Source organism: Tachyglossus aculeatus (genome assembly GCF_015852505.1).
Source record: "Tachyglossus aculeatus isolate mTacAcu1 chromosome 12 unlocalized genomic scaffold, mTacAcu1.pri SUPER_6_unloc_1, whole genome shotgun sequence".
In the NCBI taxonomy this organism is placed as follows: domain Eukaryota; kingdom Metazoa; phylum Chordata; class Mammalia; order Monotremata; family Tachyglossidae; genus Tachyglossus; species Tachyglossus aculeatus.
In genome coordinates this window covers 10,383,550-10,398,462 of record NW_024044828.1, presented here as the reverse complement: position 1 = coordinate 10,398,462, position 14,913 = coordinate 10,383,550, and the positions used below count along the sequence as shown (strand labels likewise).

Sequence of the window (14,913 nt, the reverse complement as noted above, 5' to 3'; positions counted from 1 at the left end):
TTCTGCGTTGCTGATTTGTGCCCTTTGCTCTTCCCTCTCCAAACCCCACAGCACTTATGTACGTATCTATAGTTTATTTATTTGTACTGATGTCTGTCTCCCTCCCCCTAAACTGTAAGCTCATTATGGGCAGGGAATGTGCCCGTTAATTGTTGTATTGTACTCTCCCAAGCACTTGGTACAGTGCTCTGCAAACAGTAAGTGCTCAATAAATACAATTGAATGAATGAATGAATGATGCTGTTGTTTAAATCAGCCGTGGGGGACCCTGGAGAACTTCTGGCCCTTTCTCCCTCCTGCAACCTGCTAAGATTTTAAATTCACTAAGGATGAGGGTCATGTCTACCAACTGCATTGTGCTCTCCCCAGCACAGTTGCTCTGCACTTGGTAAGTGCTCAATAAACACTTTTGAAAGAGGTAAAATGCCAGTGGTTCTATTACTGATGAGGAAAGATTACACGTTGCTTGACAGGAGGAACTGGGAGCAGAGCAGACTGGCTTTGGGACAGGAGCTGGTGAGCAGAGGGAGAGGCAAAAGACAACAATCTAAAGAAGTCCTGGGGTACTGTAAAGGCAGAGGCAGAGGAGACCTGGAGAAACCCAAGAGGCACAGATTGCATCTCCTCTCGTCAGTCAACAACATTTTCTGCTAGAATGGGGTAGAAATGGGGTTCTTCTCACTCTACTGTAGTACTCTCCCAAGCTTTTAGCATTGTGCTCTGCAATAAGTGCTTAATAAAATCTATTGATGGACTGATCGATTGAACCTCCACTTTGTCTGAGGTCCTGGGTGATGTGGAATTTCAGAAGAACCAGTCTCTGCACTGCAGACCCTCTCGAGATAAAGATACTTACCTCAGGAGGGTATGTGCTGACCCTGTGATGTGCCATGCAGTCCCTTATTGACCCACCTGCCATGCCCTTAGGGAGACAATCGGCTGACCCCCTCCGCCACTCTGAGGAGGGGGCCGGCTCCCCACTTGAAATGAAACGGGAGTGTATATCACCAATCCTTTCATTCATTCATTCAATCAATCGTAGAGCATTTACAGTGTGCAAAGCACTGTACTAAGCATTTGGGAAAGTACAAGACAAAATAAACAGACACATTCCCTGCCCGCAATGAGCATACAGTCTGGTCTTACAGTCTTCTTCTCCCCAAGAAGTTCAGCAGGGAAAAATCCTGGAAGAGGAGAGGGCCCCAACTCAGGACAAAGGGCAGCACCCTGGGTGAGCAGAAGGCGACGGACCTCAGAACTCAGAATGACAATCCCTTCGGATATACGGTGCTGGTTTCCTAAAGCATTTTCACATCCTACAACCTTCAAACGCCTCTATAAAGATGGAGACAAGGAGGGGCAAGGATTCTTACCACCATCTTACAAGTGGGGATGTAGAGGCTCAGGGGTATAGTCACATATCTAAGGTCACAAAGCTGGTAAGGGGCAGAACTAAGATGATCACTCAGTTGGCCTCTCTGATAGCCCAGGGCTTTTTCCACAAGACTCTCCTGCTTCTTTGCTCCTGACTCACCTCAAAGAGGTTGTAGGACAGTTCTTGTCAGAAACTGATCCAGATCCCAATCAATTGATCATATTTAGTAAGCATTTGCTGGGTGCAGAGCAGTGTCCTAAGAACTTGGGAGAGTATAATATAGCAGAGTTGGTAAACGTGATCGCTGCCCACAAGGAGCTTACAGTCTAGAGATTGAAAGACCCCAGCTTTTATTAGACAAATAGGCTAATAGCTGCCTTGCACAGTGCTCTGATCCCCGTGGGTGCTCAATAAATACTGAACTTGTTGACTGACAATAAATACAGGGCTGCTGTTCTAAACCACATCTATTCCCAGCATCTGTGTTTGATTGTCAGAGGGCAGACCATTTCTCGCAAAAAAAATAAAATAAAGAAAAAAATCAAAACCACTACCCCTAATATGGGAAATTCTCTCTTCTGTGAATAAAGCAACAGGCCTGGAAGTTAAAAGGACCTGGGTTCTAACCCCAGTTCCTTCACTTGTCTGCTGTGTGACCTTGGGCAAGTTACTTCTCTGTGTCTAAGTGACCTCATCTGTAAAATGGGGAATAAGACTGTGAGCCCCATGTGGGACAGGGACCGTATGCAACCTGATTAGCTTGTATCTATCCCAGTGCTTAGTACAGTGCCTGGCACATAGTAAGCACTTAACAAATAACACAATCATTATGGACCATTAATAACAGTAATAATAATAATAATGATGATGGCATTTGTTAAGTGCTTACTATGTGCGAAGCACTGTTCTAAGCGAGGGGAGGATACAAGGTGATCAGGTTGTCCCACGTGGGGCTCACCGTCTTCATCCCCATTTTACAGATGAGGGAACTGAGGCACAGAGAAGTGAAGGGACTTGCCCAAAGTCACACAGCTAAGAGGCAGAGCCTGACTCCCATGCCTGGGCTCTTTCCAGCTGAGCCACACTGCTTCTCCGATATGAAAGTTCCGGCCAGGCTTTGTACGGGTCAGTGGGATTGGAAGCTTCCCTGGAAGGAGTATCCAGTGCACCCAGAATCGTATGGGCTCCAAGGGATTTCACACCAGGGGAAACTGATTCAAACTGTGGCCAAGTGATGCTGTTTCCAGGCAGCACAATCCATCGAGTATTTGAAACTGCTCTGTGCAGTTGCTTAGAGTGGTGGAGGAGAGCTGGTCTATACTGAACAGTTGGGGGTCTCCACACCTTTCCTCCACCTCAGAGACCATTAGTTCCCTTAGAGTGATGGGCTGTGATATGCTGAAGCGAGGCTCAGAACGCTCTGAAAAAGGAGGACTCCCAAATGAACCCACAAACAGAGCCTAGAGGGATTTTCTTAGGGTGACGGACAATTGCAAAGAAACAAACCACACTCTCGAGCCCGTTCCATTGCATTTTGGTAACTCCTGCAGTTGTTCCTGAAACTGTCCCCTTGAAAACCAGGGAATTCCTTTATGCAACATAGAAAAAGAAAAATCCAGACAAGATTTCTGACCTGCTTTCATAATTCTGTGTCCTTCAATCAGCAGAATTTCCTCAGTGGTGTGTACTGAGTAAACAGAGATGAGGTCATCTCTGGCTTTTGGGCTGGGGCGTGGGTTACAGGCATCCCTAAGACAACTTCATTTTTCTGCCAGTATTTGCTTGGCCGCTGGAACTGGATTTATTAGGGAAGCATAAATTTGGAAACTTACCTGGTGACATTTCTAATGACCTCTGTGCTACATGAGGCCCTGAACTGGAAGGAGATGTGAAAATTTATCATCATGAAAGCAGAAGCAGTGTGGTCTAGTGGATAGAGCACGGGCTCGGGAGTCAGAAGGACCGGGGTTCTATTCCCAGCTCTATCACTCATCTGCTGTGTGACCTTGGGCAAGTTACTTCAATTCTTTGGGCCTCAGTTACCTCATCTGTAAGAGGGGGATTAAGACTGTGAACCCCATGTGGGACAGGGGCTGTGTCCAGCCTGATTAGCTTATATCTGCCTCAGTGATTAATACAGTGCCTCGCACATAGTAAGTGCTTAACAAAGACCACAAAAAAATAATAAAAAGGGCCAATTTAAGAACTGCCTTTTCCTTTCACGCTTTGATTAAACCGGGTCATTTTCCAGGTAAGTGGCTAGCGAATCCTGTTTTTATTTCCATGGGAATCCACGCACATTTGGATGGTCAGCGAGGTGCTCAGGGTGCTGTTGCCCGATGGGGACTAGATTCTCGAAGGGCCCCTTCCCATTGAAGCCGTCATCCTGTCTCAGGGGCTGGTTCTGACAAATCGGCCTTTCTCCAGGAGAATTGAGAACGAGGTCTGTGCTTCAAAAGTGGCTTCCCTCCAGAGCCTGGGGAGAAAGAGCTGCTTTCCAGCCAGGAATCTGGCTCCCATCTGGAGCCCTCAACTGCTCAAGTATAGCCGCATGGCGCTGAGGCTGGAGCATGGGACAACAGCGAGGGGAAGAGGAATGATTCAAAATGGAGGGAGGTGGAGAGGGGAATTGTCGCCCCAAGAAGCAAACAGACCAGCTAGAACAGAGGCAAAGAGACATGGGGGCTGGTGGAGCAGCAGTGGGAAGAGAAGGAAATGGGTACACAGAGATGGAGAGGGAAGCTGAGGCTGAGAGAAGCCACTAGTCATCCCTGCCCCCTTCCCTGCCTTCCCTTCCTCTGATGCCCAACATGCTCTGTGCAGGTGGGGCTGGGAGAGATTTAAGCACCGACAGCACACACAGCCCCCACAAATTTCATAAGGCCCAGATGGTCCCTTTTAACCACCGCACTTGTTAAATTCTGGCCTGGCATGCCCTCCCTCTTCAGATCCAACAGACAATTACTCTCCCCTCCTTCAAAGCCTTATCGAAGGCACATCTCTTCCCAGAGCCCTTCCCTGACTAAGCCCTCCTTTCATCTTCTCCCCCTCCTTTCGGTGTCACCCTGCTTTGCTCCCTTTATTCACCCCTCCCTCAGTCCCACAGCATTTATGTACATATCCATAATTAACTTACTTATATTAATGTCTGCCTCCCCCTCTAGACTGTAAGCTCACTGCGGGCAGGGGCTGTTTCTGTTATATTGTGTTATAATAATAATAATAATAATAGCATTTATTAAGCGCTTACTATGTGCAAAGCACTGTTCTAAGGTGATCAGTTTGTCCCACGGGGGGCTCACAGTCTTCATCCCCATTTTACAGATGAGGGAACTGAGGCCCAGCGAAGTGTAGTGACTTGCCCAAAGTCACACAGCTGACATTTGGTGGAGTCGGGATTTGAACCCACGACCTCTGACTCCAAAGCCCGGGCTCTTTCCACTGAGCCATGCTGCTTCCTAAGCACTTAATACAGTGCTCTGCACACAGTAAGTGCTCAAAAAGTATGATTGACTGACTGCACTTTTAGGTTGTTTTGCAATTACAGTACTTCACTGATCCTCCTGTTTCTGCTACCAAATGCTTTCCCACTCATTTTTAGTTTGGGAATCCCTGGAAAGCCAGAAACCATGCCTAACTCTCACCTAAATATAAAAGTCCCTCCCTACTCTCATGGCCGAAGCTCAGCTATCTCAGCAGTCATATCTGCAAACCTCCCCACCCACTCCCACACACTAGAATAATAATAACTGTGGCATTAGTTAAGTGCTTATACTGTTTGCCAAGCACCAGGTGAAGAGCTGGAGGAGATACAATACAGTCAGGTCAGACACAGTCCCTGTCCCACCAAGGCTCAGAGTCTAATAGGGAGGGAGAAAAGGTATTCTATCTTCTTTTTACAGATGAGGAAACTGAGCTGAGAGAAGTGACTTGAACAAGGTCACAAAGCAGGAATGTGGCGGAGCTGGGTTCAGATGCCAGGTCTCCCGAATCCCAGTCCTTGGCTTTTTCCGCTAGGTCACCCATGAGGAAGGAGTTGTCACCAACCCCATATTAGGCTCCCTGTGCCTCCATCTGTAAAATAAAATTCAAATGTTCTGCCACCTCCTTCCCCTAATGGAAGAAGCTACGGTTCAATCAATCAATCAACGATATTTATTTGATCACTTACTGTGTGCAGTGCACTGTATTAAGTGCTTTGGGGAGTACAATATAATAGAGTTGGTAGGCATGATCCCTGCCCTCAAGGAGTTTACCAGCTTTAGTCAGTGTGGCCCAGTGGAAAGAGAATGAGTCTGGGAGACAGGGGACCTGGGTTCTAATCCTGATAGTGGATCATCTGGTACCTAAACCAGCATTTAGCTCGGTGTGCCGGGCACATAGTAATCGTTCAACAAAATACCTCAATTATCATGAAGCTGCAAAGCTTAGGGAATAAAGCAGAAGACTGGGATTCAAGAAACCTGGCTCTGACTTTGGGCAAATCACTTAATTTATCTGTGCCTCTCTTTCCTCACCTATAAAATGGAAATGAAACACCTGTTTTCCCTTCCCCTTAGACTGTGACCCCTCTTTGGGATAGGGACTGTGTCTGGATTATCCTGGATCTATGCCTGTGCTTAGCATAGAGTTAGTGAATAACAGATACCTCAATTATTAATGGTAGTAATAGTATTTATGAACTATTAACTATACTAATAATTATATTCATTGAGCACTATGTGCTTAGCACTAGGATAGACACAAGGTTATGAGATTGGACCCAGTCCCTGTCCCACACAATCGATTTTATCCTCATATTATACAGATGAAGGAAAGGGGGTCCAGGGAGGTTAAATGACTTGCCTGGAGTCACACAGTAAGCCAGGCAGAGCTGGGATTCGAACCCAGGTCTCTTGACTCCCAGTCCTGGGTTCTTTCCACCAGGCCATGCTTGTATGACCAGAGCAATTCCTTTGCTGGTGAACCCCAAGGACTCCTGATGCTGCTACCACCGAGACAGCCACAGGCATACACAAACACATACTCGTGCACAAACTCTCTCACACACATGCATGTCCCCACTCCATCACTAACCCTTGCAGCCTTTTTCTCATTTTTTTTTCTCCCTGTTGCCTTCAGTTTTCAACCCCTAACTCCCCTCACCCCCTTGCTACCAAGGTCTCCAGCAGAGCATTGCAACTGCCCGGCGGGAAAGTGTTACCCTGTCGATCTGGGTCACGTTTTCTTTGGGATGGAGGGTTGGGGAAGGGAAAGCTTAAAGGCAGTTGAAGTCAGGCTAACAAATGCTTTCAGTTGGAAAGAATCTCTTATTTTCTACGATTGATATAACACATTCGCTGGGATGGCCTCTGTAGTTCCAAGCTCACTTCATTTCTCCTAGGCTCTCAGCCCAGCCAGTGAGTGGAACATTTTTTTTTCATTACGGCTTGGTATTTCATAACAGAGAATGGAAATTCCAACCTCACAGTTCAGGATGCTTTGGAAGCTTTGTCCAGTCGGGGAAGAGAGGTTTGCCCGGGTGATAAGCGGCTCGGCCGATCCACGGAAGACTGAGGGAGACCTTGCCTGAGTACAAAGGCAGCTCTGTTCGTAGGCTTACTCCGCCCTGATGGCAGAAATGGAAGGGGCCTGGGATGTGGGCGGGTGGACAGATGGGCACAGTGAGAGACTTATTCTGCCCTGCTTGGCGCTGCTCCTGTCTAAAAGTAGGCTGATACCCCCCCCTCCCCAACCCGCCCCCTGGACGCCACTTGTCAGCCATGTGACCCGGGCAAACCACTTAACTTATCTGTGCCTCAGATACCTCATCTGTAAAATGGGCAATAAGACTGTGAGCTCCATGTAAAACAGGGTCTGTTTATCATCAATCATATTTATTGAGCGCTTACTATGTGCAGAGCACTGTACTAAGCGCTTAGTACACAGGATAAGGCCTGCAGGCTCCCACACAGGAATTTTCCAGCCAGATATTCTGTTGCACCACTCAGCAGGAAAAGGGAGAGGAGCTTTTGCTAGAATGGATGGAGAGAGCTTAGAGAACCAGAGAATAGAGAACCATTATTGTTATAATGTACTCTCCCAAGAGCTAAGTACAGGGTATTGATCACACAGTAATTGATCAATAAATACAACTGAATGAATGACTGTATCTGACCTAATTAGCTGTATCTACCCCAGCACTTAGTACAGTGCCTGGCACACGGTAAATTCTTAACCAATACCATTAAAAAAATGGGCGAAGCTCAGGACTCAGGATGCTCAGGACAACCCGGAGATGGCCTCCTGGTGATTTTGCTTCACCATCCAGGCTCACTTTGGCCATTCTTCTCTCAGGGACACTCAGCAGTTTTGGCATCTTTGTGGCCTGTGGCCGCCTTTGACGGATACTCCCCCAAAGCCAGGCAGACCCCATGAATACTTTCCTGGTTCTCTAAGGTCTCTCCGTCCATTCTAGCAAAAGCTCCTCTCCCTTTTCCTGCCAAGTGGTGCAATGGAATATCTGGCTGGAAAATTCCCGTGTGGGAGCCTGCAGGCCTTATCCTCTGTCCTGAAAGGAATGGCAAGCTTGGCGGTCAGCCGAAACAGTGGACAAGGATAAGGCTTTCAGTAACAGAGGTAGCCTAGGATTTCAGAACCACTACTTGGCTCCTGCATCAACTGTGACTGATCAATTAATTGTATTTGAGTACTTACTGTGCAGAGCACTGCACTAAGTGCTTGGAAGAGTACAACAGAGGTAGTTGAGAAGTGGTGTAGCCTGGTGGAAACAGCACGAGCCCGGGGGTCAGAGGACCTGGGTTCTAATCCTGGCCCCATCACTTGCCTGCTGTGTGACCCTGGACAAGTAACAACTTTTCTGGGCCTCATGCGAAAAATGGGGATTCATCACCTGTTCTTCCTCCTAATTAAACCGTAATCCCCAGGTGAGACAGGGATTAATTTCAACCGGATTATCTTTTATATATTCCAGTGCCTAGTACTGCCTGGAACAGAGTAATTGCTTAACACATACCACAATTATTATTATTATTATTATTATATACAATCAGGTCCTCAAGGGACTTGCAGTCTAGTAGGGAAGACAGACACTAAAATAAACATGGATGAAGAAATAGTTTTGTAAACTGTTGAAACGATACAACACTTTATCGACTGATATCTCCAGTTAACATCTGGGCATTCGCTTCTCTATAACTACTCCCTGTTGACATGGGAAAGAGCAGAAGGCCCTTTCTTCTTCTTCTTGGTATTTTTCTTTCCGTGTAAAGTTTCTTCTATGCTCTTGATCACACTCCAGAAAATCTGTATGATTAAAAACCCAGGCGAACTCTCATTCACACTCTCCCTCCGGCCTGGAACTCCCTCTCCCTTCCCATCCGGGGACCACAGCTCTCCCTATCCTCAAAGTGCCTTTTAAAATTGCACCTCTTCTAAGAGTCCTTTGCAGATTATTTTCCATTTCCCCACATGCCTACGCCACTTCAGCACTTCCACATCACCTCTGCACTACAGTACTCATCCTCTAAACACTTGCGTACTCCCCTTGGTAGCACTAACGCACATGTCTTCAAACTCTGTTTTTTTATGGCATTTGCTGAGCACTTACTAGGTGTCGAACAGTGTTTCTTAGAAGCAGCGTGGCTCAGTGGAAAGAGCCTGGGCTTTGGAGTCAGAGGTCATGGGTTCAAATTCCGGCTCTGCCATTTGTCAGCTGTGTGACTTTGGGCAAGTCACTTCACTTCTCTGTACCTCAGTTCCCTCATTTGTAAAATGGGGATTAAGACTGTGAGCTCCCCGTGGGACAACCTGATCACCTTGTAACTGCCCCAGTGCTTAGAACAGTGCTTTGCACACAGTAAGAGCTTAATAATGCCATTACTATTATTATTATTATTATTATTATTATTATTATTATTATTATTATTGCTATCCCTTACCTGTAATTTCTTTTAGTCTATCTCGTGGTAGATTGTAAGCTCCTCGAGTGCAGCGTTCATGTCTACAAACTCTCCCGAACTCTCCCAATGCATACTAGGGTATCTGCACACAGTAAGCACTCAATAAAAACCCCTGATAGATCGATTGATTAGTCCCCCGCCATCAGGGCCTGTTTAACCACAGGGTCTCATGGGGTCAAAGCCCCAGTCCCTGGGATCCAGAGGACCTGTGGGGCTTAAGAAGCATCAGCCCTGATCTTTTTACTACTAAGAAAGTCCCACTATGGGACTGCTGCGCGGGTGGTGCCATTATTGCGACCGACCCCACCTTCATTTCCCATCCCTCACCAGGGCCTACCGCAGGCACCATCTTCCATCTTCACGGCTCCTCTGCGGACATCTCCTAGCTCCTCGTTGCTGCGAGTGCTGGGCTGTGGCTGAGATGGCCACGGGATTTCTTACTGCTGCTATCGCAACCACCAGAGCCCAAGTTGCAGGGGAGGTGGGGTGAGGGATGGAGGGAACTGCCAGTCCAGGATCTTTCAGCCTGCCCAAAAGTTCCAGAGAGCAGAGAGAGAGGAGACGGAGCAGAGAGAGGGGAGAGAGAGAGACAGAGAGAGAGTGTGTGTGTGTGTTTTAATTTTTCCTGAATGGCTGTGAAGCTGGGGAGAGCTGTGGTCTTAGGAATTTGAAGGGAGATGGAGCTACTGTGTGGGTGAAGAGACGCACCATCATGCAATGGCGCAATCATGCCGTGCCATGTGTGATGTCATCTTGCAACCATGCTTATGATGTCGTCTGTATCGGGGGTCTCACAGAGGCCTTGTGAGATCCTCAAGCCCCTTGCCAAAATGTTCCTGGGTCCAGCCCTATCTACTGTTCCTCAGAGAAGGGGCTAGGCAGCTACTGGGAATTCCAGCAAGGTGAGCGCTCTCCTCAGGCAGGCTGGTTATAGGAGGGCTTGTTCTCTCTTTTGACCAGACCCTGCAGGAATGGACACGAATATTCATATACTCAGCCGTGAGGACTGTTTGGGGAAGGGCTGGAAAAAGAGTGCTAGTAGATAAGTCTGGGATATCAGCCTTCTACTGATTTAGGGGGCAAGGAAGAGCATGCAGCTTTCTGTCCAAAGATTGGGGGTGGTGGAGAACCCTTGACGTTACATGGGAAATTCCCAAATTGGCAATTCAGTTTCAGCCTGCCCACAAACCTCCTCATTACCTTAGTGACTGTAATGATAGCCCCCTTCCCCCTTCTAGACTGTGAGTCCGTTGTTGGGTAGGGACCGTCTCTATATGTTGCCAACTTGTACGTCCCAAGCGCTTAGAACAGTGCTCTGCACACAGTGAGCACTCAATAAATACGATTGAATGAATGAATGAATGATAGACAGGTCGACCTTACTAGCTGCTGATTTTGTTTTTTTCTAAGGAGTACACCATGTCAAGCCTGCAAGAATGAGTGAGGACCCTGAGTTCTGTGTCATCTGAAAACTAGATGAACAGACACTATGTTTGTTTATCCAGATTACTGGTGAAGTTACTGAATTGTTCCAACACCCCTGCTGGACATCACTGCAGGCTGATGCTCAGTTATTGATAAACCCCCCTTTCAGTGCGACCCTCAAATGGCTATACCCTCATCTAATCCCACTATGGTCAAGGCAGTACTTTCTAGTTTGCTAATGAAAATGTGGAGTGTGGAATGGAATCAAAACCTTAGTGACATCTAGATCAATTATTTCTAAAGCTTCCCCTTTGTCTACGTGGCCTGTCACTCCCTCAGAGAAGGATATTAAACTGGTCTGGCACAATTGGCTTTCCATGAAGCCTGGTTGCTTGTTTTCTAGAGTCTGATGTTCTACTGAGTGGCTGCAAATTGACCATTTGGAGATTATTCCAGTATCTTCCTGGGTACCCGATATTGAGCTTGCCATTCTAAAATGATCACGGCAGTGCTTTTATTCCAGTATTTTTTTTTGCAACTAGACACAAGATTTCCCCTCTTCAAACCGTCAGGTATTTCTCCAGGCCTATAGGAGTTCTCAAGAAAAAAAGGCTAGTGGTCCCACCAATTATTCGAGTACACACAGATGCACTCATTAAAGCTTTCTGGTCTAAATGGGGCTTGGGTTTTTTTGTGGGGTTTTTTTTTTGTAATCCTCTCTAATGACAGCATTTCTTTCCCTAGTCTAGTTTGGCTTTCCTACCTTTGTTAGTTTTCCAGATTCTATGTTGATTTCTGGATTTCTGGTGCTTTTGTAAGCTGGACTATTCCTTGACTTGACAAAGTCTAAGCAAGAGAGTACCCGGTCAGCCCATATAGATCTCATCCCTTGCATGAATTCCCCACCTGACCTGGTGCCACTCACTGAGCTGCTCAGTTCATTCATTCAATCTAATTTATTAAGCGCTTACTGTGTGCAGAGCACTGTACTAAGCGGTTGGGAGAGTACAATACAACAACAAACAGAAACATTCCCTGCCCACAGAGAGCTTACAGTGCCTCAATTTCCCCAACTGTAAGTTCATGACTGATCTGGAGTTCCAGTCTCCATTTTCCAATAAAGAACATTTACACTGTATATAAGGTGAAGTTGGCATCTCCACCTCAGTGAGGGCTGTTCTCAAACCTAGTCCCAACTTGGGTGTGGCTTTCCTCAGGGCAGCTTCAAGACCACCAGCGCCAAACCGTCCATGCAGCAATCCTTCCCTGTTGGTATGGTCATTCGGATGCCCCAGCACCACCACCCCCCCATCCCCAAACACTGTCATCTGCCACTCCCCAGTGGTGACACCAAGTGAGCTGTTGCTGTGCCTGACCAATCACTGTGTTTGGCAACCTCAGTCTGGGGCGAGGAAAACATAAAGGAAGGGGCAGAGGAGGAGACTGGGAAAGAGAAAGTAAAGGACAGAGAGAGAGGAGGGAGAGAAGAGAGGGAGGAAGGGGGAACGGGAGAAAAGAGAGAGGGAAAGTGGAAGAGAACAGAGAAAGACACAAGGTGAAATGGGGAGGAGAGAAGGAGGAGAAGGCGGAGAGGGCAATGGAAGAGAAGGAGAAAAGGAGAGAGGAGAAAGAGAAAAGAAGAGAGGGAGAGAGGAGAAAACGCAAAAGGGAGGGGAGAGAGGGAGAGATAGAGGGAGAAGAATGGAAGAGAAGGAGAGTTAAACAGCATAACTACTAATTTTCTACCACAAGAAGCCAAAAGCATTACGCATTTGAATTTGGGGTCCGGATTTCTCCCTCATTAATTAGAGTTCCTTTCTGCATCAGGGGTGAGAGGGATGAGGGCGGGGGCTCACCTTTGGCATTCCAACGATGGATGGTCTGGGAATTGGGGTGTGGAAGGGAGCTGAATCACAGTCTGGCCTGTCAACCAGAGCCGCAGGGCAGTCCTCAGGGCCGGGAGCTGGCAGGCCAGGAGCTCGGTTACTCGAGTCCCCGTCGGCCCCACTGTTCCTCTCTGAGGGGCAGTAGGGCCTCTCCTCCCCGGTGTGGGTCGGGTGGCCATCCTGGGCTCCATCCTCAGCTGAAGGCTGAGTGTCAATGGTTAAGGGAGCCTCGGCTGGGCCAGGCTGATCGAAAGACACCGTTTCCCTGGCATTCCCGAAGCAGGTGAGCAGCGCTGAGCAGGGGAACGGATGCATCACGCAGCCAGATGCCTCTTCCTTCCGTCGGTCAGTCACTCCAGATGGCAGGATCCCCTGCAGCACGATGCCCAAGCCCAACAAGGGAAGAACACCTCGGGGGGTGCCCAGTTCAAAGCCCCCCAGCCAAGACCTTGGCCCTGGAAATGAGAGGGGACATTCTGGAGCTTTCCTGGACTGGCCCTCGAGGCTGGGGGTCAGTCCCACGACTTTTCTGAGGGAACCGTCGAAAGGCAGGGCTCCTCAGGAGCCCCTCGCTCCCCAGTGAGGGACCACAAGCTATAAGGAGAACAAAACCGCCTTGCTCCCTATTTCCAGCCGCATCCTCGGGGCTGCCAGAGACTCTGGAAAGCTCTCTCTCTGGGAGTCGCCTAAGGTTACAGGATGTGGGCCGGGCAGGGTTGTCAGTGTTAGGTAATAGCCCCGCTGCCTCAGGTTACCTGGGAGCCCTCAAGATCCCGTAGCCCGATAGCATCTGCTATAAAAGCATCGACGTGTGTGTCAGTAGCATCATAACAGCGGTATAAACCCTCTCCTGTTACCACCTTCAAATATTTATTCCCCCCAACAAAACGAAGCCTAACAGAAGTGAAATCATTAGCTGTCACTAACAAAACCTCAAGTGGCTGCTTGGGCTCCTGGCAGGTCCTTCATAATTAAGTTTTGTCAGGAGAGATGCACGATGAAATCCCGTGTCACGGGTGCTACGCTAATGCTATTGCACACTTTGAGTACTCCTGAGTGCACATGCAAAGTTCCCGTGAGGCTCCAGTTGACTTATTTTCCTTCCGGAAGGGTTCTGGCCCAGGCCGGGGACCCGAGCTAATGTCCAATCCAAATTAAGTCTCGCATACGGGAGTGTTCTGTTGCTGCAGATGCATTCTTTTTTTGCAAGATGTAGGCTCCCGCTAAACTTTGAGCTTCTGAAGGGAAGGGATCGTGTCTAAAAACTCGGCTGCATTGCATTTTCTCAATCAATCAATCAATCAATCGTATTTATTGAGCGATTACTGTGTGCAGAGCACTTTACTAAGCACTTGGGAAGTACAAGTTGGCAACAGTGACAGTCCCTACCCAACAGTGGGCTCACAGTCTAGAAGGGCTTCATACAATGTTCTGCATACAGTAAGTACTCAATAAATACCATTGATTGATTGATTGTTTGGGTTCTTATCTGTCTGGTTTACAGCTGCTTTGTCCCCTGCCCAGTAGTGACTGGGCCCCAGATGCCTTAGTTTTCCATTCAATCATTCAATCGTATTTACTGAGCACTTACTGTGGGCCGAGCGCTGTACTAAGTGCTTGGGAAAGTACAATACAGCAAAAAAAAAAAAGAGACAATCCCCACCCACAATGAACTCACAGTCTAGATGAGGGGAGACAGACATCAATATTGCTCCAGCTCCTGTGGCACAGCCCTGAAGCACAGATGCAGAGCCTGTGTCTCCAGGGACCCGGTGTGGGGGTGTGAAGGCTTGAGACCAAGGGATGGAGGGGCCAGGAGTCCCCCCACCCCAGCCACACTCTCAGCAGCAATAGATCCTGTGAATCCTTACTCATCAGCCAACCAATGGTATTTATTGAGTGCTTACTGTGTGCAGAGCACTGTATTGAGTGCTAGAGAGAGGATGACAGAGTAGAATTGGTTGACGGGATCCCTGCCCTCAAGGAGCTCATATCGAAGTAACTGCACTTTAGGGCACGAAGGGGGCATCTGGAATTCTCTAGGGCCGCGGGTGTGCCTGCTGACGGCATGTCTACCCTGTGATTTTACCTAATTTTAGAAGGCAATCTCTCTCATGGCACAGATCGTGTGTTTCTTTGTGCGTGACTCACACCTTAAGGCACTTAATCTCCATGTGTGCTAATTCTAGCAATAAAACAACAATAGAAATCAGGACAGTTGCCAACCACATTCATAAACGGGGCTGAAAATCAGTTAGAGAGGCTC

General features: G+C 47.9%; 1 protein-coding gene across 1 annotated transcript in view; it reads right to left on the bottom strand.

Annotated features, from left to right (window-relative positions):
* FAM107B (family with sequence similarity 107 member B) overlaps positions 1 to 12,962 on the bottom strand; it is a 131,122-nt gene extending 118,160 nt beyond the window's left edge. Inside the window, exon 1 of the mRNA XM_038741498.1 lies at positions 12,618 to 12,962. Coding sequence (XP_038597426.1) covers positions 12,618 to 12,962 — 345 coding nt within the window. The remainder of the gene's footprint in view (positions 1 to 12,617) is intronic.
* Positions 12,963 to 14,913: the final 1,951 nt, after the last annotated feature.